The sequence below is a fragment of the Peromyscus leucopus genome, chromosome 7 (assembly GCF_004664715.2).
Source record: "Peromyscus leucopus breed LL Stock chromosome 7, UCI_PerLeu_2.1, whole genome shotgun sequence".
NCBI lineage: Eukaryota > Metazoa > Chordata > Mammalia > Rodentia > Cricetidae > Peromyscus > Peromyscus leucopus.
The window spans coordinates 8,633,047-8,654,909 of NC_051069.1; the positions used below are offsets into that span (position 1 = coordinate 8,633,047).

The 21,863-nt window shown below is 42.8% G+C and overlaps 2 protein-coding genes and 5 non-coding genes across 9 annotated transcripts in view; 1 reads left to right on the forward strand and 6 right to left on the reverse strand.

The window, feature by feature from the left end:
* Nucleotides 1-613: 613 nt before the first annotated feature.
* Rpl4 (ribosomal protein L4) lies at nucleotides 614-5,906 on the reverse strand. Its single transcript, XM_028866903.2, has 10 exons — nucleotides 5,802-5,906; nucleotides 4,046-4,217; nucleotides 3,759-3,865; nucleotides 3,299-3,437; nucleotides 2,850-2,974; nucleotides 2,132-2,261; nucleotides 1,715-1,871; nucleotides 1,384-1,467; nucleotides 1,174-1,294; nucleotides 614-927 (listed from the first exon to the last, which is right to left on the reverse strand). Exons 1-10 carry the CDS (start codon nucleotides 5,802-5,804, stop codon nucleotides 694-696), a joined length of 1,272 nt encoding a protein of 423 aa, XP_028722736.1. The 5' UTR covers nucleotides 5,805-5,906; the 3' UTR covers nucleotides 614-693.
* On the reverse strand, nucleotides 2,009-2,079 carry LOC114692114. Its single transcript, XR_003734347.1, has one exon. It is a non-coding gene; the product is annotated as a small nucleolar RNA SNORD18 (small nucleolar RNA).
* Nucleotides 2,413-2,511, reverse strand: LOC114692139. Its single transcript, XR_003734354.1, has one exon. It is a non-coding gene; the product is annotated as a small nucleolar RNA SNORD16 (small nucleolar RNA).
* LOC114692109 lies at nucleotides 3,055-3,126 on the reverse strand. Its single transcript, XR_003734345.1, has one exon. It is a non-coding gene; the product is annotated as a small nucleolar RNA SNORD18 (small nucleolar RNA).
* Nucleotides 3,500-3,598, reverse strand: LOC114692146. The gene has a single exon (XR_003734355.1). It is a non-coding gene; the product is annotated as a small nucleolar RNA SNORD16 (small nucleolar RNA).
* LOC114692122 lies at nucleotides 3,940-4,007 on the reverse strand. Its single transcript, XR_003734349.1, has one exon. It is a non-coding gene; the product is annotated as a small nucleolar RNA SNORD18 (small nucleolar RNA).
* Nucleotides 5,907-6,317: 411 nt separating the features above from the next.
* Zwilch (zwilch kinetochore protein) overlaps nucleotides 6,318-21,863 on the forward strand; it is a 34,009-nt gene continuing 18,463 nt past the window's right edge. Inside the window, exons 1-8 of one of the 3 annotated variants that reach the window (XM_028866916.2) lie at nucleotides 6,318-6,426; nucleotides 9,864-9,915; nucleotides 11,032-11,127; nucleotides 12,491-12,609; nucleotides 15,903-16,102; nucleotides 17,496-17,566; nucleotides 17,987-18,142; nucleotides 20,375-20,446. In XM_028866916.2, the coding sequence (XP_028722749.1) occupies nucleotides 6,374-6,426; nucleotides 9,864-9,915; nucleotides 11,032-11,127; nucleotides 12,491-12,609; nucleotides 15,903-16,102; nucleotides 17,496-17,566; nucleotides 17,987-18,142; nucleotides 20,375-20,446 (819 nt within the window). In that variant the 5' untranslated portion in view covers nucleotides 6,318-6,373. Of the gene's footprint in view, nucleotides 6,427-9,863; nucleotides 9,916-11,031; nucleotides 11,128-12,490; nucleotides 12,610-15,902; nucleotides 16,103-17,495; nucleotides 17,567-17,986; nucleotides 18,143-20,374; nucleotides 20,447-21,863 lie in introns of those variants that run through there. The other 2 variants (XM_037207413.1, XM_037207414.1) reach the window with 2 other exon arrangements.

A 21,863-nucleotide genomic window follows, 5' to 3' on the forward strand; every position in this document is an offset into this window, starting at 1 on the left:
GGAATTGAACTCAGGACCTCTGGAAGAGCAGTCCATGCTCTTAACCTCTCAAGCGCCAAATCTGAAGTGTGGGACATGAACGCTATGAAGCTTAAGGAGCTCCCATTTACCAGGGCAAGAAAAAGCTAAGTTCTAAGACAATTATTTTACCTGAGTTTATCCTGGCTGCTAATGCTTTTGACCAAATGCCATGAAGGCAAGAGGAAATGAGCCTAATTCTAGGATGACCAGATTGGCATAATTTATATTTAGTAATACAACTAGCTATGTTTAATTACTTCGTTCCCATGGCTACCACATCTATTGAGGCTATCTGTGAACCTCCCCCCACTTCCTGATTTAATAACCCACAGGCTTCTCAATTCTAAAACATTGTCAATGAGAAATGCTAATATAATAGAATGAACTTCACTGCAGGTCTGGGAAAACCTCAAGTTCATTTTATACCAGACTAGAATGTAGAGAACAAATTACAGCCTAAACAGAATGAAATATTAAAAATGTCCTTGTTCTACAATCCTGATGATCCCCTTATTTCCAAGTGCCATACCACTCATCCCAAAAAGGGGGAGGAGGGTTTTAGAAGCATCCACAATAAAGATTCACACAACTGTTTCTCACTGCATCTTTGATCAGGTTTTTATTCAGATAGGCTGTGTCTTTACTCTATGGAATGAAACAGATTTTCATAGTTTAAGCAGCAGACTTCTTCTCTTCTGTGGTAGTTTTCTTCTCTGCCGGCTTCTTCTCAGCTGCTGGTTTCTTGGTTGCTACAACCTTTTTTCCTACAGGCTTCTTCAGCTTCTTGACACCCACAGGCTTCTTTTCCTTCTTCTCTGCAGGCTTCTTGTCTGCAGTCCCCTTCTCCGCTTTGGCTGCCAGTGCTGCTGCTGCTGCTGCTTCCAGCTTCTTCACCCGGAGTTTGTGCTGCAACAAAAACAAGTAAGCAGGAAACTAAGAATCGAGTCTTCAACCTGGATTAGTGGGGCTGAGATTAAAACATCTTTAATCCCAGCACTTGAGAGGCAGAAGCATGTGAATCTGCCAGTTCAAGGACAGCCTGGTCTACATAGTCAGAGATATAGAGCCTCTGGGAAGGGGGGAGGGGGAGAGAAAGAGTACCCAATCTTTTAAAAAGATCAACAATACTTGACATTGCAAATCATGGCTCACATTTCTGGCCTGGCGAAGAATGGTATTCCTGCGCATAGTCTTTGCGTAAGGGTTCAGCTTCAACATGATTCTCAGGTTCTTCAGTGGATTCTTCTTCAAGACTCTACGATGAATCTTCTTGCTGTAAAGAGGGGCACTCATCAATCAACACGTATGCCTTTATGAGTCAAAGTGTCAGGCGACAGCACGAAGTGAGCATCAACACCTTACCGTGGTGCTCGGAGGGCTCTTTGGATCTCTGGGCTTTTCAAGATTCTGCTAAGGTCTGTGTTCAACATCTTGTGCATGGGAAGGCTGGGAAAAAAAGACAAGCAGTGCCAATTGTTATCTTCTAACTGTATTTCAAATGTATTAACTCTCCAGGTACAGAATTCCTGAGCTCATAACTTTTATAACCATGGATCAGAGACAGAGCATTACTCCTCCACACAATGGGAAATGTAAAAATACAATGCATAATTTAAGAAGAATATAAATCAAGTCTGAATCTAAATGTACACTTTAGGTATCCATGTGTAATAAAGGAACATGGGAAACTCACTTATAGTTACTCTTGAGAGAAGCAGCCTTCCGCCAAGTGCCGTACAACTCATCCAACTTCCGGAAAGCACTTTCAGTCCAAATGCAGAAACGCCCCACATGCCCACCAGGAGCAAGTTTCAAAATGTTCAGCTTGCTTACATTAAGCAGAGTGATACCTTTAAAGGCAAGGAAGAATCAAGGAGCTTGTATTCAACCAACAGAGGAAATACAATTTGTATGGCTTATACAAAAGGCACTTATAAAGATGAATGAACTGTGAAGTTCAAGCCATCATGGTGGAACTCACTCACTAGGAATCAGAACTTCCACAAAATCATGTTATTTCAGAAACACGGACCATGAAGTGGAATTTCATCATAACTGAACACTGAGTGAGTGTGCACAGACAGGCAGTGAAAACATTCCAAGAATTTACCAGGGATGTTTCTGAAGGCCTTGATGATACCATTATCTTCATTATAGATGATGCAAGGTCCCCTGCGCTGGATACGCCGTCGGTTTCTCATTTTGCCCTTGCCAGCTCTCATTCTCTGAGAGGCATAGACCTATAGAGAGAGGAGCTTTAGTATTCTGATCAAGACACAATCTCTCTCTAGCAGGTAAAGGCACTTTCAGCCAAGCCTGCTAATCTGTTCGATCCCTGGGATTCACAATCCTGTTAGCACTCCACATTTCAGTTAATAAATGGTTATCACTTGCTCAGTAACAATTTTCGTCAACCTTCTGAATCAGCTTACTGACAGCAGGCAACTGTCACTGAAAACAGAGTAGGACGCAAATTACAACATCATTGCAAGCAAACCATACTGCATCAAGCCCTTTAAGAAAATGGTAACAGAGATAATTCCTCCCAAGTTGGTCTCTCACACATACACAAATGATGTAATACAGTAATGCTCATGTAAATACCTTCCTTATTTTCTATTACCACAAATCAAATCACTATTCTAGAGATATGAGGTTAACTACAGAGAACTTGGTTAGCACAACTACCTTTATTTAGAGATCTTTCAAAGATTTCTATAATCCATATCCAATCAGAAAGCCTACTACCCACACCCTTTAATCCTCAACTTATTCTTTCAAACCAAAATCTGATAGTATTGAATGGTAGACATTAATGTTGAACCTACCTTTTTGATGTCATTCCAAGCTTTAAGTTTTTTAAGCAGTTGAACAGCCTCCTTGGTCTTCTTGTAACCTTCAACCTTATCTTCAACTACCAAAGGGAGTTCAGGAACTTCCTCAATACGATGACCTAAGAAAGCCAATTCAATACTTAACAGGAAAGTCTCAACTCTTTACACACACACCCCAAAGCAAAATGACATGCACTGTCAAATCAGAATTTCCACTAATATCATGTGTTTCAGAAACACGGACCAATTAAGTGGAATTTCATCATTTTGACAGTTAATAACATGGTAGGAATTTGTTGGGAACTACAATCAAGGTTACAGATTTAAGTAAGCAAAACTGCTTTTAGTAGGCACCGAGGAAGAGAATTTACTCAAGCTTATCATCTAACAGGGGTTTTCATGAAAGGTAGAAATTAAATGTCCTGTATCAAAGCATCACAGACCTTTAGACATCACCAATGCTGGTAAGGCTGAGGCAGCCAGGGCGGAACAGATGGCATATCGCTTTTGGGTTGTGTTCACTCGGCGGTGCCAACGACGCCAGGTTTTGGTTGGTGCAAACATGCGGCCTCCTCGACACATCTGTTTTCTTTGTCAAGAATTGTATCATTTTCCAGGGCTGGAGTATTAGCAAGGTTATGACTTGCTCAGTAACAATTTTCGTCAACCTTCTGAACCAGCTTACTGACAGCAGGCAACTGTCGCCATGAACAGAGTAAGACGCAAATTACGACATCACAGCAAGGACCCCCCATAAAACATCTCCAGACTGTGGTCTAGAGGATATGTTTATTAGGGACACTAAAAGTTTTAGACATGATTCAAAACATTATTAAATGTTAACAAATCAAGTCTAAGTCCAGTTGGGTGATTGCAAAGAATGTTATCAGAGAAACAGGATACATTTCCAAAGGCACCCTGGCCAGAACGGTGGGTCCCACCACCTCGAACTCTGGGAATTCGAGCCACAGCTCTGCCAGTACCCCAAGACTCAGCACTGGTCTGATGACCTAAAATTGAGAAGAAATAAGTTTTAGGTAGTAAGTTCTAAAAACCAATGACTTACTTTATGCATGGTAAAGGCAGTATCAGAATAGCCAAGGAAAATCACATGGTTCAGAAACACGGACCAATGGCATTTCATCACCCACTGCGAAGCAGCCCTACCCATGGTAAATGGAAATCCATACCTGCTAATTCACTGACAGCATAGGGCTGTCTGTTGTTTTTCCTCAAGTTGGTGTGAACAAAGTTCACGATATCCGGTCGAATGGGAGCTTTGAACACAGCTGGCAAAGTGACATTTTTGCCAGATGACTCCCCCTTTTCAGAGTACACCGATATGAGGGGACGGGCACAAGCCTTGGAGGGAAGAAAAAGTTAACTTAGAACAAGTATCAGCTCCTGTATGTGGAATCCAGACTTTAAATACACACTCTAAGACCTGCAAGCAGATAAAGGACTACTTGAGAACCGGGGACCAGAAAGGCAGTTCATGTTCTGATTCACAAAAAAGCCCCAACAGAACTGTGTCACATTGTAATAAGGAATATTCACTTGAGAAAATGGAAAGGGTAGTAACTATACTGACAACATTGGAGGCAAACTCTTCCCATCATTAAACATTGTAATAAGGAATATTCACTTGAAAAAATGGAAAGGGTAATAACTATACTGACAACATTGGAGGCAAACTCTTCCCATCATTAAATGGTTTTGGAGGCAGATAGCACTTAAAATCCGAATTAAATGACAAAGTCACAGGTTGTTATATACACGTCAGTTTGTGCTTGTCTAGCCTGTATGGGAGGTCTGGGTTAGAGCCTTAGCCCTCCAGAGGTGTTGGCAGAAGTTCAAGGTCAGTAATGGCTTGCAGGAGACCACGAACCAAAATTCAAGAAACACAAGATTAAAATATTACCAATAGGGCTATCATTTCAATAGTTTTACAGCCAAAGAACACCCACAATGAAGATGCTATTTTTTAAAAGAAAAACAAAAAACTTCAAAAGCAAAACTCAACCAGAAGTTTGAAGATACCTTTCAATGAGACCATGTAAACAGCCCCCCACACGTCAGAAAACCTTGCCTCCATTTGTCCCAACATCCCAGTCCTCTTTCTACTCAGAAAAATACAGGTCACACTTTTAGTGTTCAACGCCTAGCAAACTCTCACCTGAAGCTGGCCCATGCCACCTGCCCACTTCTCTGACCTTGTTCCCTAGATGCTCCTCTACGTTCCTTCATAGACTCGGGACCATCTTTGCGTTCTCACTTAAGTTCTCAACTAATAGGCCAACCTATTAAAGATGAAGCTCAGCCACGTCTCCAAATCCTAATTTTCGATGGTAAGACAAACCTTAATCCACCCACTAAGTATAGCACAAGACACCCGAGGAAAAACACTATTACTGCTGTATGTGATCGAGCTTAAGAGTTCAGTTAGGGCTCAAACCATCTAGTTGATATCAAATAAAAACATTACTTTTTAAGGGACGAAGACCTTGCTTCTCTAGAAACGATTTCAAAGAGGCAGAGACCAGCTTTCTGAAAGGCATTAAAAGTAACTTCCCTCGGCGCTTTCCTTTGGCGATGGATACCGACAGCCACCGGGAGGCAAGCACATGACGCGGACAAGGCCCACGCCGAGTTGCCACCGGGCATGTCTCCCGCACCCAAGGGGTGGGTTTCCAGAAGCCTTCTCCCCGCTAGAACTACGGCAAGCGAGGGTCCCAAAGGCCCCTACGCCGTCCACCCTGCGCCGGCTCCCACGTTGCCTCTAAGATGGCTGCCGCGGCTCCCACAACCCCGTTCCCTGCCAAAAAATCCCGGGTTAGATCCCCTTCCCATCTCCTCCTCTCCTGCGGATCATGTCCTGCTGCCTTCATTCTCCCGCACAGGCCCCAGAAACCAGTGGGAAGTCCAGCGAGGAAGACCTCCACTCACCATGGCGAGGAGAGGAGAAGGCCACGCTCCTCTCCACCCGGCGGCTGCCACAGGAAAAGGAAGGACTCACCACTTACCCTCTACATATATCCTTCCACTTGACCCCGGGCATCCTGCCCCGCCTCAAAACCACGTCGGGGAGCCAAAGCCTCTCTCTCCTGCGCTGAAAAATTTCAGAACACCATATTATTGTTTTGCATGTGTTCAAATTGGTATCATTTTTCCCCCTAAACCTAAAAAGAGTGGTTAGAAAAGAGGGACTCCTTTTTGCGGAAGAATTCGTTACTCGATACCAACTCTCGCGAGATGTTTCTCCCCACCCACCTACCCACCCACCCCAGTCACAGTATCTATTTTACCTTTCTTTTCCCCCCCGAAAGACATGGGAGTCTAATGGAATAGTAAATGTGCCTGGATATTCTAATAAATTAAAACGATGTGTCAGCGCGGAGTACAAACGAACTTAATGTCGCGAAGTAGTTCCGGCGGGGCGGGGTCGCGGCCTCTGACGTCAGCGTCTGGGCGCGCAGTTCAGTTTAAGCTGCCCCGGACGGGACCGTGGCCGGTGCGGGATGTGGGCGCGCATGAACCGCGCGGCTGAGGCGCTTTATGCTCGTCTTCTGCAGTGAGTTGTGGTTGAGGAATGGAATGGCACCGTGTCCCTCCCGGCCTTGGTTTCCCCGCTCGCGTCTTGCCACAGCTGAAGGCTTCGCGGCTGCCGCCTTTGCTGGGGTCTAGGAGTGGAAGGGGCGGGCCTCGGCTGTGCAGCGCGTTGGGCTCCGCTCTGAGGCCTAGGGCGCTCGCTGCTCGGCTCCCTAGAACACATGAGTGCTTGAGCAAGAGGGGCCAGCCGACAGGTCAATTTACTCATCTTAGCGATGCACCCACTTCCGAGGAGAGGCTCCCGGGGTACGGAGAACTAGATGTCATCCTTCCCCTGCCTTACGCTTTGACTCACGAAAAAGCAATGTATAGTTGTCCAGTCTCTTGAGTTACCGTACGAGCTACATTTGGCCGTGAGCTGACTTTAAAAGCAAGGTGATTTTCTTGAGATGAGGTCCCAACTCTAGCCTAAACTAGACAGAAACTCACCTCGAGTTCGCAGCGACACCCCTGGCCAGACTCCTGATCCTCAGATTAGAGGCGTGAGCCCCCATGCCAGAATTCATATTGTTCCTTTAGTGAAATATTGCTACAAGAGGATTCTGTCAATTCTACGTCGTGTATGAGGATCGAGGACAGTGACTCACATCTGACCTTGCATCAGAACCACTGATTGTCAAACTACAGATTTATGGGCACTACCACCATGGTTTTGATTAGTAGGTCTGAAGTGAGACCAAAAAGTTACCTTTCTAAATTCTAGGCTCAGGGTGTTGCTGGCTGGGTATAGCACAGTTATTTTTTAAATGCTTATAGTTTTTTATAATGTTTAACCGCTCTTCCTGTTACAAATACTGTAAAACTCTCTTTAACATTATAGGAGAAGAACTAGTCTGTTTTTTGTTTTGTTTTTGTTTTTCAAGACAGAGTTTCTCTCTGTAGCCCTAGCTGTCCTGGAGCTCTCTGTAGACCAGGCTGGCCTCCAAATCAGATCCACCTGTCTCTGCCTCCCAAGTACTGGGATTAAAGGCCTGTGCCACCACTGCCCAGCTAAGAGCTAGTGTTTTTAGAGAAGCTAATGATGTCTTTGAGCTCAGAAACTTTAGTTTTTTTTTAACTGCTGTGATATTTCTGCCATGGTGTTAAGTAATTTGTTATTTTAAACCCAAGGTCTCATGTAGCCCAGGCTGGCCTCCAAGCCAAACATAAGTTAACTATCCTGCCTCCATCTCCATCTCTGTGCTGTTGTTATAGGCATGCCCAATTTTTGAGGTTCTATAAGAAGAATCCACTCGAAGCAAGCATTCTTATAACTAAATTATGTCCCTCGCCTCTATGGTTGTTTTATGATAAAAATTTACTTAGATGCATTATGCTTACTAATTATTTCCTGGGTGTTTTCTTCTCAATGTGGCATTTAACTGCAGAATTCTTTCAAGTTAAGACTTGTAAATCTAAGATTCCAACTTCCTTCTCTTCACCTTTCCCAGGCTCCCCACCACTTGGGTTGTTTTGTTTCTTTGCTGAGGATTGGAGGTGGGTTGATCCCAGTCTCCTTGTTCCTGCCCATCTCTGCTGTGATACTTGGGGCCTTTCTCATGACTCTGAAAAGCTGCAAGTCATTCAGTTATTCTCCTCCCAGAGTTTCTGGTACCCATAACTGACAGTTCACTTTTTGGATTCCTGTCACAACTGGTTTTGTTTGCTATTCCCAGTATCTAGCAAGAATGTTTGAGAAACAGATGTTGAATGACCAAGCAGTATCCTTGAATTATATGTAAAGGACAATCAATTTTAAGAAAAATTCACATTCTTGGGCCAGAGAGATGGTTCAGCAGGACTCATGGCAGGGGACCCACATTGTGGGAGGAGAAAATATCCCACAAATTGTCCTCTGACTTCACGCACCCCCTCACACACACACTCACATACACTTGTGTAAGTAAGTATAATAAATTAAAAAAAAAAAAAAACAGCTGTTTGTGGTGGGACACGCCTTTAATATCCAGCTCTTGGGAGGCAAAGGCAGACAGATATTTGTGAGTTCGAGGCCAGCCTGATCTACAAAGCAAAGTTCCAGGACAGCTGTGGTTGCTGGGAATTGAACGCAGGACCTCTGAAAGAGCAGCCAGTGCTCTCAACTTCTCAACTGCCAAGCCATCTCTCCAGCCCCACAAATCTTTTTTAAAATATCTAAAACTAACTCCCCCCCTCTCTTTCTCCTCCCCACTTTTTTTTTTTTTTTTTCACAACAGGGTTTCTCTGTGTAGTCCTGGCTGTCCTGGAACTCACTCTGTAGACCAGACTGGCCTTGAACTTATAGAGATACACCTTCCTCTGCCTCCAGAGTGCTGGGATTAAAGGCGTGCACTGCCGGGCCCTGGTTTTGTTTTTTAAATAGGCTCTCACTGTACAACCCAAGTTGCCCTGGTACTTGTCACCTTCCTGCTTCAGCATGGCAAGTGCTGGAATCACAGGTATAGTTCACCATCCCTAGCAGACTTTTGAAATTTTTTTTTTAAATAAAGATTTTTTTTTTTTTTTAAGATTTATTTCTTTATTATGTACACAGTGTTCTGCCTGCACGCCAGAAGTGGACACCAGATCACATTACAGATGGTTGTGAGCCACCATGTGGTTGCTGGGAATTGAACTCAGGACCTCTGGAAGAGCATCCAGTGCTCTTAACCTCTGAGCCATCTCTTCAACCCTAGTTTTTGTTTTTGTTTTGTCTTGTTTTAATTTAATGAATCTGGAGGGATGGCTCAGGGTCTAAGAGCACTTACTACTCTTCTAGAGGACCAGAATTTGATTTCCAGAGTCCACAGCAGGCAGCTCACAGTCACCTGTAACTTCACCTCCGGTGAGTGCCTTCTTGGGCACCTGCACTCACACATACATTACCCATTCCCCTTACATACACACATAATCAAAACATTTTTATATTCATTTATTTTATATGTGTGTTTTATCTGCATGTATGTGTGTGCACTGGTTCCTGCCTGGTGCCTGCAGAGGTCTGAAAAGGATGTCAGATCCCTTGGAACTGGAATTACAGATACTGTTGTGAGCCATCATGTGAGTGCTGGAGTCTGAACCCAGACCCTCTACAGGAGCAATAGTGCTTTAACCCCTGAGCTATCTCTCCAGCCATCTTACCCACGCCTACTCCCACTCCCCACCAAAAAAAATTATTGTGAGATGGAGTCTCCTCTGTGTCCCTGGCCAGCCTGGAACTCAGAACTCTGCCTGCCTCTGCTGGGATTGAAGGCATGCCCCAAAAGCCTAACCTCCTTAATCTTCTCTTAACCCAATTGTTCTCCATTCTGAAGCTAGCCTTGCAGCTGTTGTAAGGACTAAGCTTTCCTGCTGGTGCGTAAAGAAAGCACCAGCTCATTTCTAAACTTGAATAACAAGGCCGATCCCACAGCTCTCTTTTCCACACATTCTGCATTTCAGGGAATTTAATGAAGAAAAGAAAGGAGTCTGTAAAGATCCGTTCATCTATGAGGTATGAGCAATTTATTTGGTTTTAAACATAATGATCCTAAAATCATAGGTTTTTAATCAGGTTTTTTTAAAAATTAATTTACATATGCTAAATTTTACCCTTTTAAGAAATAGTTCTATGAATTTTGACAAATACCTTCAGAAGTGCAGCTGACCCTATTATCAAAATGTAGACTATTTCCTGTCTGATAATGTGCTCATGTCCCTGTATTATTAGCAGTTTCCTATGTCTCTAGGACCTGCACTGCTCATTGGTTTTCTGTCTCTCTAGCTTTGCCATTTCCAGAACATCAATAAATAAAATACATGGTTTCTTGGCCGGGTGGCGGCAGTGGCACACGCCTTTAATCCCAGCACTCCCGGGAGGCAGAGCCAAGCGGATCTCTGAGTTCAAGGCCAGCCTGGTCTACAGAGTGAGTTCCAGGACAGACTCCAAAGCTACACAGAGAAACCCTGTCTCGAGGAGGGAAAAAAAAAAGCTAGATTTTCTTGTGTATGTGCATGCACATGTCCGTCCTTATAGGTACTTGTCAAGGCCAGAGGTCAATGGTGGGTGTCTTCCTCAGTTGCTGTCCACTAGTTATTTTGTGACAAGGTCTCCTACTCAGTGTAGAACTCCTTACTTGGCTGTACTGAATGGCCAGCAAGCCCCAGAAGTTCTCCTGTCTCTGCCTCCCGAGCACAGAGCACTGGAGTTGTAGATACATGCCCTTGTGTTCAGCTTTACAGGGGTGCTGGGGATTGAACTGAGGCCCCCATGCTTGAGCAACAAACAATTCACAAACTGACATATTTCCCCAATCCATGAGCTAGGTTTTCTAACATGAGAAACCTGGCAAAAGAAGGGAAACCTTTTTGTTGTTGTTGTTTTGTTTTTTGTTTTTTGAGACAGGGTTTCTCTGAAACAGTCTTGGAACTCACTCTGTAGACCAGGCAGGGATTCACCTGCCTCTGCCTCCTGAGTGCTGGGATTAAAGGCGTGCACCACCACCACCACCACCACCACCACCGCCCAGCAGGGGAACATTTTGAAACATGTTCTTTTTTAGTAATTAGCCTGTGGCTGGTCTGTAGTTCTTAAATTACATATAAAAACGCTACAGTCTGTCTTTAACAGGCTGATGTGCAAGTGCAGCTGATCAGCAAAGGCCAACCAAGTCTTCTGAAAACAATTCTAAATGAAGACGACTCAGTGTTTATTGTGGAAAAAGTGGTAAGTATTGGGCTTTGTGGTTAGTTCTTAGTAGCTAAATTGGTTTCTTTGGGAATATTCTCATACTACATGTTTTCTTATCAGCATTAATGAAAGTGGACACTAATTCTTTCATGAGTAAGCATGGTGCTCTCCCGTGGAAATATGCCAACCACCAATATATACATAATTCAAACTTTTTTTTTTTTTTTTTTTTTTCGTTTTTCGAGACAGGGTTTCTCTGCATAGCTTTGGGCCTTTCCTGGAGCTCACTTGGTAGCCCAGACTGGCCTCGAACTCACAGAGATCCGCCTGGCTCTGCCTCCTGAGTGCTGGGATTAAAGGAGTGCGCTACCACCGCCCGGCCTCAAACTTTTATAATAGATTAATTAAGAAAAAGAACAAAGCCAGGTATGGTGGCGCACTTTAATCCCAGCACTCTGGGAGGCAGAGGCAGATGGTCTATATGAGTTTGAGGCCAGCCTGTGCTACAAATAGAGTTCAGGACAGCCAGAGCTACAAAGAGAAACCCTAGGGCTGGAGAGATAGCTCAGTGGTTAAGAGGTCCTGAGTTCAATTCCCAGCAACCACATGGTGGCTCACAGCCATCTGTAATGAGATCTGGCACCCTCTTCTGGTATGCAGGCAGAATACTGTATGCATAGCAAAACAAAACAATAAAAAAACAAAGAGAAACCCCATCTCAAAAAAATCAGAAAAAAAATGAGAGCTAAGCCAGGCAGTGGTATCAGACATACCTTTAACTCCAGCAGGAGTCAGAGGTAGGCGAATCTCTGAGTTTGAGGCCAGCCTGATCTACAAAGTGAGTTCCAGGACAGCCGGGACTACAAAGAGAAACCATATATTGAAAAACAAACAAAAAAATTTAGGGCTATGGCTGGGTGTGGTACTGTATACCTGTGATCCCAGCATGTGGACCCTGTGTCCAAATACATAAAAGGTAAAAATTGAGGACTGTGTACTCTAAGCTCATCTCTCACAGTTTGTTCCAGTTGGGAAATGAAAATATCTAAATATCTGAGCACCTGTTATGGATCTCCTGTGGTATTTACCTTTAGCTTATTATACTGTGCATGGTAGAATATTTGTCTAATGTCACCAGGTGCTTCCTTTACAAGTAGCAACTAAAATCAGTATCTTTGGGAGCTGGAGAGATGGCTCAGTGATTAGGAGCACTTGCTTCTCTTTCAGAGGAACTGGGTTTGGTTTGCACCATCCACGTGGCAGCTCACTACTGTCTACAGCTCCAGTGCCAGTGCTCTTAAATGTGGAGCCATCTCTCCAGCCCCCTGTGTAGTTATTTCCTAGCACAGAAGAAAGTTGACTCTTGCATCTGACTAAATTATTTATAACATTTTTAAAGTTTTTAGAGAAGGAAGAAACGAGTCATGTTGAAGAACCACAGTCTGAAGAAACTGCTATTTCTGATTTCTCTACTGGTGAAAATATTAGGCCACTGGCCTTGCCAGTTGGGAGAGCAAGGTAAATTTTTTGTTTGTTTATTTTGTTTTTATAAGTTTAGGGGAGAGGATTTGAATTGAAACATTGCTGGGGCTGAGGATGTAGCACAGTGTGTAGACTGCTTGGTTAGCATACATGAAGCCCTGGATTTGAGCCCCAGCACTGCAGAAGCCGGGCGGTGGTAGCACACGCCTTTAATCCCAGCACTGGGAGGCAAAGGCAGGCGGATCTCTGTGAGTTCAAGGCCAGCCTGGTCTCCAAAGCAAGTTCCAGGAAAGGCGCAAAGCTACACAGAGAAACCCTGTCTCAAAAAAAAAAAAAAAAAAAAAATCCCACACACGATTGCCCACACCTCTAATTCTAGCACTTGGGAGACTGGAGGAGGAAGATCAGAAGTTCAAGGTCATCCTTGACTACTAAATAAGTTTTCAGTAGACTTGGCTACATGAAACCCTGACTCAAAAGGAAAAAAAATTGTAACATTCAGTATTGTTACAGACATTGAAAAACTGCACCTCGCCCTGAGGCATCTGCCTTCCCCTCTAAGAATAGCCCTGTTTAGACATCCCATAGGTGATCTGTCTGCCTAGTCCTCTAAGGGTGGCCCTGTTTAGATACTCCATAGGTGTCCTGAACATGACCTGAGAATGCAGTCACCTTCCACCTTACTCTGCTGGTCTGTTTCTGTTGTTCTTAATTGTCTACCTTGAATGTAGCCCAGTCTCTCTTCCTCCTACTACCAGAGTAATGTTTTTTAAATGAAACCATAATTGTGTTGCTTCGATACTTAAAAATCCTGTTTAGATTTTCATTGCCTTCATGGTAAAATCCAAGGTCTTCATTCTTGATGCGTAGGAGCCTTTATTTTCTAACCCCAGAGGTTCTCCTCCCGGGGTGCTGCTAGGTTGGCATTCCAACTACTCAGGAGTGTTTCTGGGTGTCACAGTGACTCAAGCTCTGGGCTTACAGTGGACAGCTGTCCTGTACAACATGAATTACCATGCCCAAGAAAGCAGTATGCTTCCAGAATATGCATTTGTATCTTACTCTTCCTTTCTTGCTTTCCTTCTGTGTACATATGTTAGTGGCCTCCACCCAGCCCCTTACTACCTGCAAACCCAAGTCTTTGCCTTCAAGGAGTTCTGAAGGATAGAGCCCTAAGAATCCTGACATTATGGAGCAACAAGTGCTGGGACTGTTCACAGTAGTAATATGCCTTTATGCTGGTTTTTACCCTCCTCCAACTCCCACATAGAAGTTTACAATCTCACAGCTTTAATCCCAGTGCTCGAGAGGCAGAGGCAGGCAAATCTCTGTGAATTTGAGACCAGCCTGGTCTACAAAGTTCCAGGATAGCCAAGGCTACACAGAGAAATGAACCCTGTCTCAAAAACAAAAAAAGAACAAAAAAAGTAAAAGTTTATAAGCTTTATGAACTGGTTAATAAGTCTTTTTTCATGGCTTCTTGGGCTATAATCATAACGTGGCCTTTTTTCTCTGTTCCTAGGACTTGAACATTGTTTGGTTTTCTTCTGCCAGTATGTTTGGGTTATTTATGAGTGTGTGCATGTTAATGTGGGAAGAAATACCCATGGATATGCAGGCCCGATTACAACCTCAGGTGTTCTTTCTTAGGTGTAGTCCAGCGCCATTTGTGCCCTAGAACTTGCTAAGTAGGTGAGGAGGGCTGACTTGATTCCAGGATCCTCCTGTCCTCCTTTCTCCAGTGCATGAATCACCTACACCCAACTTTTGTTCTTATTTATATATTTAATTTCCGTGTATATGTCACATGCATGTGGGTGCCTGTGGAGTTCAAAAGAGGTAGTCAGATTCCCCTGGACCCGAAGTTACAGGCAGTTTAGAACCATGGGACAAGGCTGCTGGGAATCAAACTCAGCCCCCGGCAGAGCAACAAGTGCTCTTGACCTCTGAGCCATCTCTCCAGCCCCGCGTGCATGCGTTTTAACATGGGTTCTGGAGATGGAACTCAGGTCCTTACGCTTGCAAGGCAAGCCCTTTGTCATCTGAGCTGCCCCCCTGGCCCTGTCATCTCTTGGTTTTCTTTTTCTTCATGCCTTTCATATGCCATTTTAAGATTTCTATGCTTGCTTTTTGAAATCTGATGCCTTAGAAGTTCCCTTCTTGAATATCTGATAGTAAATTGTTTTTAATCTCTTGGAAAATAGAAATTTAAGCTTCATTTTTTTAGTTGACCTTTAATTTTGATAAATATATACATTTTATTTTGAGTGGTAGTGAGACTTCTCTTTACCTTAATGCATACCAGTTCATGTTTTAATATGTGTACATTTTCATTTTTCTCTTTCAACAAATATAGATTTATATATGCAAGGCAGTATACGGTATATGTGTATACCATATAACATGCACTGTTATGTTGTCAGAATTATGTGTTAATATATTTTTATATCCAATGTACATAACTTTAAAATTATTGTTTTAATTATGCAGGTGTGTGGGGTATGTGCATGTTAGGTCTCTGCAGATGCCAGATGTAGCTAGAGTTTTCCTGCCTGGCCCACAGTCAGGACAAATCTCTGTCCCCCACCAGTCCCACAGCCGCTCAGACCCAACCAAGTAAACACAGAGACTTATATTGCTTACAAACTGTATGGCCGTGGCAGGCTTCTTGCTAACTGTTCTTACAGCTTAAATTAATCCATTTCCATAAATCTATACCTTGCCACGTGTCGGCGTCTTTACATGTTGTTTGTCATAGGGGCGGCTGGCAGTGTCTCTCTCTGCCTTCCTGTTCCCTTAATTCTCTTCTCTGTTAGTCCCGCCTGTACTTCCTGTCTGGCCACTGGCCAATCAGTGTTTTATTTATTGACCAATCAGAGCAATTTAACATACGGACCATCCCACAGAAGCCAGATGTATTGGATCCTCCTGGTGCTAGAGTTACAGGCAGTTCTAAGCCACCAAGTGTGGATGCTGGGAAGTGAACTCTGGTCCTTTGTAAGAGCAGTACATGTTCTTAACTGCTGAGCCATCTCTCTAGACTTGTAACTGTGAGAGTACATAGTATACCCTCAACTTGCTGAAGTATGTAAACATACATGTATTCATGCATTTTATCACTTCATTTCCAGATTGTTAACTGTGAGACCCTTCCCATTATCTTTTTTAAATTAAAAAATATTAAAATGGGGCGTGGGGTGGTGCTGGGGATTGGACTCAGAGTTTCATACATGCCAAACATGTGCTCTACCACTGAGCCACACTTTGAGCTTCAAAGGTAACCTGTGATTGGTATTTTATAATTGGTTCTCCTATCCATTGTTTTCAAGGCAGTTAATTGGGCTTTATACCATGGCTCACAATCCTAATATGACCCATTTGAAGATTAAACAGCCAGTTACTGCCCTTCCTCCTCTTTGGGTGAGATGTGACAGTTCAGATCCTGAAGGTACCTGTTGGCTAGGAGCTGAGCTTATCACAGCAAATGACATCATTACAGGAGTTGTCTTACATGTGGTCACTTGTAAAGGTGAGTGCTCAGTCTTGGTATAATTTATTTGCATAGTTGTTTTGTGGTACTCCTGCATTTCCATATGGGAGGGAATTGTAACCTGGAGTATTGAACCTTGAGTTTGTGCTTAGCATCAATTGGGGAGGAGGAATTGCAGAAACTCCTGAAAATCTGGACAGGTTATGCCCTCTTTGTTTGGGTTTAAATTAATTTGTACTTTTTTTTTTAATTTAAAAGAGTAAAAACCAGATTCTAACTGGAATATAATCATATTTTTACCTTTTTAGAAGGGGTGTGTTGAGGCAAGGTTGGCCTTGAACTTATTTTCTGCTTTAGCCTTTGTGAATCCACTACCTGAATACCACCACCCAGACCCTTCCTTCCTTCCTTCCATCCATCCATCCATCCATCCATCCATCCATCTATCTATCTATCTATCTATCTATCTATCTTTTAGTTAGTTAGTTAGTTAGTTAGTTAGTTATTGGTGTGAATTCTTTGCAAGCTAGTCTTAAACTCATGGGCTCAAGTGAGTCTCCCACTTCGGCCTGCCAAGCAGTTGGGACTGCAAGTCCATACCAGTGTGCTTAACTATTTATTTTTTATATATATTTGTGAGTGTGCATATTTGTTGTTTGTTTATTGAGAATCTTATAGCCCAATCTAAGCTCAAATTCAGTATCCTTCTGCCTCAGCCTCCAGTGTAGCTAAAATTTTTAGATGTGAATTTCCATGCTTGGCTGTAATTATATTCTTTTTAGAGATAGGGTCTCACTGTGTAGCCCTGGTGGACCTGTGCTCAGTACATAGACCATAGTGGTTTAGAACTCACAGACATCAACCTGCTTATGTCTCTCTCTTTTTTTTTTTTAAATAACTTATCTTTGTTTCATGTGCATTCATGTTTGACCTACATGTATGTCTGTGTGAAGGTGTCAGATCCCCTGAAACTGGAGTTACAGACAGTTAGGAGCTGTCATGTGGGTGCTGAGAATTGAACCCGGGTCCTCTGAAAGAGCAGCCAGTGCTCTTAAATGCCGAGCCTTTGTCTCTTGAGTGCTAGGATTAAAGGCATGTGTCACCATGCCCAACTAATTACATTCTTTTGATCACAGTTCCTCTCCAGCTCCTCCCAAACCCCCTCATCTCCCTACCCAACTCCCCTTTCTTTCTCTATTAATACTTTTATTTGTTTGATTTTAGTTTTTTTGAGACAAGATCTCACTATATAGCTCTGGCTATCTTGGAACTCACTGTGTAGACCAGGCTGACCTCAAACTCTAAGAGATCCACTTGCCTCTGCCTCCTGAGTGTGCTGGGATTAAAGGCCTGTACCACCACTGCCCAGCATAACTTTATAATTTAGAATGAAATCTTTCCTTTTTTTTTTTTTTTTTTTTATGTCCTTTAGCTGATAAAAATTACTCTGAAGATCTGGAAAATCTAAAAAATTCACACAAGAAACGACATCACTTGTCTGCTGTGAGTATTTGTCTTGTTGGCTTACTTAAAGAGCTTGCTTGATCTGCGTTCCTAGCATAACAGCTTTCTCCTCATTCCCACTGTGACTAGATGTTTCTCTAGTGTCAGAGTATTTGTATTTATTTTTATATCAGCCAGGGTACAGCTGTTCTTTGGTATCTGCGGAGTTGGTTCTAAAATCATGCTAAAGTACTAAAATTTTGTGCTTGAGGCTCAAGGTTGGTAGACCCCTTAGATACAGTACTCACATATTGTATATGTGCAGTGTTGTTGCTGAAAAGAATTATCCGTTATTTTCATTTGGGATGACAGTGTGATGTATGGTGCTCTTTTCCTGTTGGGACAGAAATCATTGCGATTTTGATCATGGTTTGGTCGTATGAAGTTGCTGCTAATGATCTTCCTGTGACCTGTCTTCAGGTAACAGCCAGAGGATTTGCCCAGTATGAGCTGTTTAAGTCCACTGACTTGGATGATATTGTCACCCCATCACAAACTACAGTCACTTTGGATCTTTCTTGGAGTCCTGTGGAGGAGATTCTTCAAACCCCTCCCCTGTCTTCAACTGCAGCTCTGGTAGGAATGGACTCTGTCTTCTCTTTGGGTTGCTCAGGCTCCTGAGTGTTTTACTTGTTTATTGCTAATGCTGTATGCCATTTACTGGTTGTTAGGCTGTACACTTAGAAAACCTTAGCTGGCTCCTGGGGTCTCAGCAGACAACCAATTGAGCTTTTGCCCGGTACTGTGAGATGTCAATTGCTCATAATAACCCTGTTACTGTGGAATTTTACTTCCAAAGATGATTGAGGTCTTTTGTGGGGTCACTCAAGGGTAGTTGACTTCTTTCTGTTCCTGGGCACAGTGACACACACTTTTAATCCTAACACTCAGGAGGAAGAGGCAGGAGGATCTTATGAGTTCAAGGCCAGCCTGGTCTAAATATTAAGTTCCCAGACAGCCAGAGCAACATAGTGAGACCCTGTCTCAAAAAGGAAAGAGACAGAGAGAGAGAGAAAGAAAGAAAGAAAAAGAAAAACTGAAAATTGCTAATAAAACCCAAAAGTTTATATATAAGATACTTGGTGTTATATAGCTGAGTTGTCAGAATATTAAGAACAGAACCTGCTGAACATGCAGTTTAAAAAATGGTAAAAACGAGTTTTTATGATGAGATGTTATATATATGTTTTTAAATTTAGATCTCTTTTTGGTATTGGAGATTGACTCTAAGTCTTGTGTATAACATAACAGGCAAACTTTCTCCCAGTGACCTATGTCCCCATCTTACCCCCTTTTTAAGATTTATTTATTTATTTCAATGTTTTTTAATTATGAGTGTGTGCATGTGAGTGCAGGTGCCTGCAGAGGCCAGAGGTATTAGATTCCCCTGGTTCTGGAGTTAAAGGTGATTGTGGCCTTCCCAACATTGGCACTGGAAATCTAACCTAGGACCTCTGCATGAGTAGTTTGTGCTCCTAACTACTGAACTGTATCTCCAGGACAACACCCCATGCCCAAACCAAGCCTTTTTTTTTTTTTTTAAAAAATGAGGCAGGCCAGGTGGCACATGCCTTTGAACTAATGCCAGTATCAAACAGGTTGTTCTCTGGGAGTTTCAGGCCAGTCAAGGATACATAATGAGACCAAAGGTCCTATTAAGTTTCCTAAGGTTGGCCTTAAACTTGCTTGTTAATCCAGGCTGGCCTTGAACTTGTGACTTCTTTCCTTAGCATCCAGAGTAGCTGGGATTATAGACCTGCAGCACTAGGTTCTGCAGGCTTTAAAAATCTTGTTTTAATCCCACCAGCACAGAGGCAGAGTTCCAGACCAGCCTGGTCTACAGAGCAAGTTCCAGGACAACCAAGGCTACACAGAGAGACTCTGTCTTGCTGGGTGGTGGTGTGATGATGATGATGATGATGATGATGATGGCACATGCCTTTAATCCCAGCACTTGGGTGGCAGAGGCAGGTGGAGCTCTGTGAGTTTGAGGTCAGCCTGGTCAAACAAATAATTCTAGGACAGTCAAGTCTACACAAAGAAACTCAGTCATGGGGGGTGGGGGGTGTTTTTATATTTTAAAAGTCTAGGGCTGGGGATATAGCTCAAGAGTAAAGTACTTGCCTAGATCCAATCCCTAGACTGCATGGTGTAGGGGTAGATATTTAAAAAGAAAAGGAAATGTTATTAAGCAAAACTTACAAGTATATAGAATAACATGTACAACTGTGGATGTCAAGTATGTTTTGTTTAAAAAAAAAAATGTATACCCAAGAAGCCTACATAGCATTAACAGTGGTTTTCTTGGAGGGTAGGATTGTGGGTAATTACAGTTGTGTTTTCCTTCTCCTGTAGTAGGGATTTACCTACTTGTTTTTAGCACTTAAGGTTACAAAGCTACAGCTCCCGGCTAGACTAGTGCGCTGATTTGGTTAGGAGTCTGACACAGTGACTGCTGTGACTTCGTTTTCAGTGTGTCAGAAGGCTAACAATCAATGAGTTCTGACTAGTTATTTAAATGTCTTGCACCGGTGCTCTTGGAAATTCCCTGAGGAAAAGCAGAAGAGCATGTGAGGGAGGCAGTTGTTCCATCTTCCTGGTACAGAAGAGGGCAGTGGCCTGATTCGGGTGTGTATCAGGATGGCTGGATCTGTAAGATCTCATGGTCCGGTGTTCTCAGCATGGCATGGGCCTAATTTAATTGATTGGTGCTTTATAAAACGTGTGATTGAAATGCAAGTCACAGTGACTCTTGGACAGAGAAGGTGTGGTTGCCAGTGAAAACTGATGGTCTTTGATACTTTTTAGAACATCAGAGTACAATCAGGAGAGCCCAGAAGTTGTTTGAATCATCTCCACAGGGAGCTGAAATTTCTCCTGGTGAGTATCCTTCTGGAATTTTTGTCATTGAATTACACATGAAATTGTCATGAAAATGTTTCACATTATAACTTTGATTTTCTTTAAAATCTGTTCTAAATGTTACATTTCATTATACCCTGGACAACTTGGACAGTTACTTATGTGGCAGTTGTCCTCAAAATGAAAGGGAACTCCGCTTAGATAATAGCTCCCTACACTCTTTGCCTTTCTACTTGACTGGCAGAATTGTACAAGCCAGTACCACAATTAGATTTTCGGGGTTCTTTCTTTGTTTGTTTTTTAATTTATTTTGTTTGTTTATTTATTTATTTTGTTTTTTTTCTCTGTGTAGCTTTGGAGCCTGTCCTGGAACTTGCTCTGTAGATGAGGCTGGCCTCGAACTCACAGACATACACCTGCCTCTGCTTCCCCAAGTGCTGGGATTAAAGGTGTGCACCACCACCGCCCGGCTATTTTATTCATTTTTTTAAGATTTATTTTTTATTTTATGTGCATGGTGTCTCGTCTGCACATATGTCTGTGTGAGGGTGTTGGATCCCCTGGAACTGGAGTTACAGACAGTTGTGAGCTGCCATGTGGGTGCTGGGAATTGAACCTGGGTCCTCTGGAAGAGCAGCCAGTGCTCTTAACCTTTGAGCTATCTCCTCACAATTACTTTTAAAACATTTTCATCACTCCTAAATGAAACCTTATATCCATAGTACAGGCTAGCACTCACTTCACAACCTTGCCCGCGTCTGGCAACCACCAATCTACTTATAGCATTTGTTCCCCTTGATTGTCCAATAGCATCTTATTGTACGGTTATACTCCATTTTATTCTTCCTTTCATCAGCTGATAAATGTTTCAATTTCTTTTAATTTTTTGGCTATTAGGAATAATATTGCTATGAACATTTATACAAATTTTTGTGGGAACATATGTTTTCTGCATCTCTGGTGAAATTGGCAACTATGTTTAAATCATTCTTTCCCCTGACACACCACACAGAATCACAGATGTGTAGGAGTGTGTGCATGTGTGCGTGTGTGTGTGTGTGTGTGTGTGTGTGTGTGTGTGCGCGCGCGCGCGTGCGTGTGCGCGTGTATACAGTCTTTTCAAAGTCAACTCTTCTATTTTATAAACAGATAGGATTTTTTATTCTTGTGCAGATCTGCCCTCTTCCCCTTGTTTTCATCTTTTTGTCCTTTTGACTGCCCCCTCTTTTTTCCTTTTAAAATTATATTTTATTTATTTGTTGTGCCAGTCAGTTAGCCCTTTCAGCTCCATCTGACACACTCTCAAGATCATGCATTGTTTCTCAATAGAGACACTGTGAGCATTTCCCACTGCCCCATTCTTTGTGATTTGGACCATCCTACACACAGCAACATGTTTAACATCCCTAACTTCCACCAAGTTATTTTGACACAT

Coding starts and splice junctions, on each gene's coding strand:
- Rpl4 (XM_028866903.2), bottom strand. Junction 3,866..4,045: donor TGCTGTCAGTGAATTAGCAG/GTATGGATTTCC, acceptor TCTCAATTTTAG/GTCATCAGACCAGTGCTGAG. Junction 1,295..1,383: donor AGAGCCCTCCGAGCACCACG/GTAAGGTGTTGA, acceptor CCCTCTTTACAG/CAAGAAGATTCATCGTAGAG.